The sequence below is a fragment of the Solanum tuberosum genome, unplaced genomic scaffold (assembly GCF_000226075.1).
Source record: "Solanum tuberosum cultivar DM 1-3 516 R44 unplaced genomic scaffold, SolTub_3.0 scf00202, whole genome shotgun sequence".
Lineage (NCBI taxonomy): Eukaryota > Viridiplantae > Streptophyta > Magnoliopsida > Solanales > Solanaceae > Solanum > Solanum tuberosum.
This window is the reverse complement of record NW_006239128.1, coordinates 1144582-1148858: the sequence shown is the minus strand read 5'-3', so window position 1 is coordinate 1148858 and position 4277 is coordinate 1144582. Positions and strand designations below refer to the sequence as shown.

The 4277-nt window shown below is 29.3% G+C and overlaps 2 protein-coding genes across 2 annotated transcripts; one reads left to right on the top strand and one right to left on the bottom strand.

The window, feature by feature from the left end:
- Positions 1 to 547: 547 nt before the first annotated feature.
- LOC102590338 (salicylate carboxymethyltransferase-like) lies at positions 548 to 1809 on the top strand. The gene is made up of 2 exons (XM_006355697.2): positions 548 to 827; positions 1353 to 1809. The coding sequence occupies exons 1-2, from the start codon at positions 723 to 725 to the stop codon at positions 1689 to 1691; spliced, it is 444 nt and encodes a 147-aa protein (XP_006355759.2). The 5' UTR covers positions 548 to 722; the 3' UTR covers positions 1692 to 1809.
- Positions 1810 to 2089: 280 nt separating this feature from the next.
- On the bottom strand, positions 2090 to 4044 carry LOC107062164 (uncharacterized). Its single transcript, XM_015312504.1, has 3 exons — positions 3919 to 4044; positions 3134 to 3259; positions 2090 to 2292 (listed from the first exon to the last, which is right to left on the bottom strand). The coding sequence occupies exons 1-3, from the start codon at positions 4036 to 4038 to the stop codon at positions 2194 to 2196; spliced, it is 345 nt and encodes a 114-aa protein (XP_015167990.1). The 5' UTR covers positions 4039 to 4044; the 3' UTR covers positions 2090 to 2193.
- Between the last annotated feature and the right edge of the window lie 233 nt (positions 4045 to 4277).

Below are 4277 nucleotides of genomic sequence, written 5' to 3'. Positions count from 1 at the left end.
ATAAATAATTATTTTTAATAAAAAGCGACGGACTAAGAGATGCAGTCCGTCGCTTTTTATAAAATAATTTTAAAAATAATTATTTTAATTAAAAAGCGACGGACGGCTTCTCTTAGTCCGTCGCTTTTCTGGAGCAACGCTGTCCGTCGCTTTTTCTTCCGTCGTTTTTTAGCAGTTTTTTAGTAGTGAATCTCTAACTAGTACTAATGTGGTTTTACATGTTATATATTATACGCATAATACATAAATACGTTATTTAATTTGACTTCAGTTGATATCTATATATGTCCTCCAACTTTGGTTGTGTATACACAAGTAGGCAATTAAGTAAACTTGAACAAACAGATACACACATCTTATGTGGCGTCCTAATGTATTATGTCACACAGGAAATGTGTGTCTATTTGTTAAAACATCATACAAGTTTAAGTGTCTATTTGTATATATCCAAAATTGGAGGACGTATATACTAGTTGAAACATAGTTAAAGGACATATTTATATATTATGCTTATATTATATATATGTTCGATCAATTAATTTTTTTTGTTAATTATTAATTCATGTATATAGGTTCCCGATGGAATAGAGAATAACAAGGGAAATATATACCTAACAAGTACAAGCCCACCAAATGTGGTTAAAGGTTATTACGAACAATATGAAAGAGATTTTGTAACATTTTTAACATATCGATCGAAAGAATTGGTGAAAAATGGACGTATGGTATTGACTATGTTGGGGAGAGAAAACGAAGATCGCTATAGTAAAGGATGTTCCTACGAGTGGGAACTTTTGGCCATGACCCTTAAATTTTTTATCGCACAGGTAAATTACACATTTGATTTTTGATCTTGAAAATTTAATTTAGCGAGGAGTTGGGAGTTGAAAGTTCAACATCATTTATTTCTAATTAAGATTATTAAGTGTAATTTTTTATTTTTTTACTCCTATATAATAAGTATTCAACAAGACATTCTCATGATGTAAAATTGATAGATTAAAAAAAAAAAGTATTCAAAGGGAAAAAAGAAAAAAAAAGTTTTAAAATACTGTTCAATTATAAAGGGTAAAAATACGAGTATGTTCTTCGACTTTGAGATTTAGAGCGAATATACTGCTCGTTAAAAAAGTGATGGATATATCCGCATTATCTAACAAATGATGTATATTTATCTTTTACTTGTATGCGCTCATTTTTAATGAGGGGTATATATCCACTCTAAGTCAAAAAGTTTAGAAGTATATTTGCCCTTCTCTCTTTCATTTACTATTGAGAGTTTTTTATAATTATATTTTTTACCTTCTTACACTGTAGTATATATAGTTTAATGTTCATACTAATAAATACAGGGATCAATAGATGAAAAGAAAGTGGATTCATTCAATATTCCTTTATACAATCCATCTCCAAAAGAAGTGATGTATATAGTTGAAAAGGAGGGATCTTTCACCATTGACATCTTGAAAACTTCAAAAATTCATAGAAATTCTTGTGATGATGAGAAATATAATATGGTACAAAGTTTTAGATCTGTGGCTGAACCTTTGCTTGTTAGCCATTTTGGTCATGATGAATTGAATATGGATCAAGTGTTTCACAAGTACAACGAAATATTTGTCAACGATTGCAGGGCGAAAGAAAAAATTATGTTCGTAAATGTTAGTGTCTCCTTGTACAAAAGAAATTAGGGCATGTTGTCCGTGCATCGCCACGGACTCGAACCCTAATTTCCCTTTTGTTATTTAGGTTTCAATTGCTTGACATGTAATAATAATCTTATCTTATTAGATATTAATGACAATGTATTCTCTCTGTCCTAAAAAGATTTATCTTTGATTCAAAATACGAGGATCAAACTAACATAACTAAAAATGAGTAGAAGAATTATTCTTTTCCCCAAATACAAAAAAAAAAATTGTGTAAAATTGAAAATCTCTCGTAAAAAAAGAAGCCATAAAACAAATTTTGTTAGTAACCTAAAAAACCAATTCTCCCATTCCGACTGTGATTAGAATAGTAATTTAATTGTATCAAGAATCGTAATGAGATGAATAAAACACTTCTATGTTTTATCTAAAGTCTCGAATTCGAACTACAATACCAACTAAAATCTGAGAAAATATTAAATAGGTAAAAAAGAAGTTATTAAATGGATGTCAAGAGAGTCAAATGATGAAAATTATATATAAATCACTTGCCAGTGACTTTTTCCTTGATAGTTTCCCATGTACTCTTTTCTTCCTTCTCTGTAGCCTTGTCTAATACTCTCTTAGACATCTCTGAAATTACCTAATCAAAATATTAAATAGAGAAACATAAAAAAAGAAGGAATACATAATAAGAGTACTATAAAAATTAGAGTTCAAATTATATATATCATCACCTAATCATCAAAAGTTTGCATGTAAAGACATGACACTTAAATCGAATTCAATTTCAAAAGTTAATTCACAAGGAAAGAATTGTCCAAATCTATAGAAACAGATGGCAAACCATCCGTTTATTTCCTGATCAATATGAAACTCTAACGCTCCATTTACGCCCAAACCCAACTAATTAAGTGTGGATCGAGAGCTCCTGAACCCAACTCAAATCTAAAAGCTAGCTTACGAATAGGGAACTATCCAAATCCATATAAACAGATTATCCGTTTATTTTCCAATCAATATGTGACTCTAACCATTCTAATTCCTCATTCACACCTAGATCCAACTTAAGCATGTATCCAGAGCTCCTGAACCCAATTCTAACCCAAAAACTAGGCTCATGAGGAGAGAATTGTTCAAACCCTATAAAGCAAATCATTCGTTCATTCCCTAATCAATGAGAGATTTTAACCTTTCCAAGTCTCTAACACTCCATTTACGCCCAGACCCAACTAATTTAGTGTATTTGACTTTGAAAGCATGTAAAAATATGACACATGACCTAACTCAACCACAAAGGCCAATTCATGAACTAATCATGATGATCGCTCAAATCCATATGAGCATACCACCAGTCCATTAATCCCCAAGACTTTAATCACATTTATTTTTTTACTTGGATTAAGAAATAAAGTCACAAAATAAGAAAATTAATAGAACAATAAAAACAATTATAATTTTTTTTGGTAAAAGTGAGAAATTACATTTCCGGCACTAGAAGAGATAGTTTCCTTGAGAGAATCCCCCACACTTTTTACTTCTTGTGCACCTTCCTTCACTGCTACTGCTGCTTCTTTTATCTTTTGGGCTGTCTCTTTATCAATTTTTGCCTGTATATTTAATTAATTTATTTCCAAAAAAAAAAAAAACTAAAATAAATTTATTTAAATATAAAACAACCAAATCCATCACTTTAACACCAAAATAATACATATTCATAGACGGATCCAGAATTTATCAAGTTAATCAGTTTTTTAACGCAATATCAAGTTAATACTATAATAATAACTAAATTCACAATCAAATCGATAATTAAAACAAAAATTATTAAATTTACATGAATTTGTAACCAACCATGTAGATCCACCACATATATTTAGGAATAAAGCAAAACTCTAAATTATCCAAGAGTGTCTTCCCCTAACCATCAAACTCATTAGCAATTTTCTGATACTTTCTCAACCAATAGTTATTATATTATAAAAACATCATCTTAATTCCAATTTTCTAGGATAAAGGAAAAAAATTTCTGAGATAATAATATTAGTTTAGTGATCATCCAAAATTGTAGATCTTTTTTACAAGTAACTTTTAATGAACAGAATTACTCGATATGTTATATTTATTAGTAATAAAGAAAAAGTACATACATGACATCTACTCATATACAACAATTTAGATGTGTGTAAACTGACTCGAACACGACTTTCTATAATATATATTTTTAAAAATAGGATTATAAACTAAAATATGGAAAATAAAAACTTACAATTTCATTCGGTCTAGTGGGACTAACAAAAGCTCTAGAGATACAAAGAGTTGAAGGGACAAAATATGTAGTAGAAATAATGGAATTGGACATGGTGGCTATAAGTTTTAAATTAGCCATTTTCTTTAAAAAGTTCTTCTTTTTTGTTCTGCAATTTGCTTTTAATGGTTATTTTTTTTATTTTCTATATATATATTTTTTTGGTGATGTGTTGTCATATAAACTTGTTGGTGGATGCCAAAGAAGTTGACACTTGTCTGGTTTTTACGACTTTATAGGAAAATGGAAGAAAACTTCTTCTATAACGAAGTGAATTATTTTATTCCACATAAATATTATTTTCTTTGTCTCAGTTTATT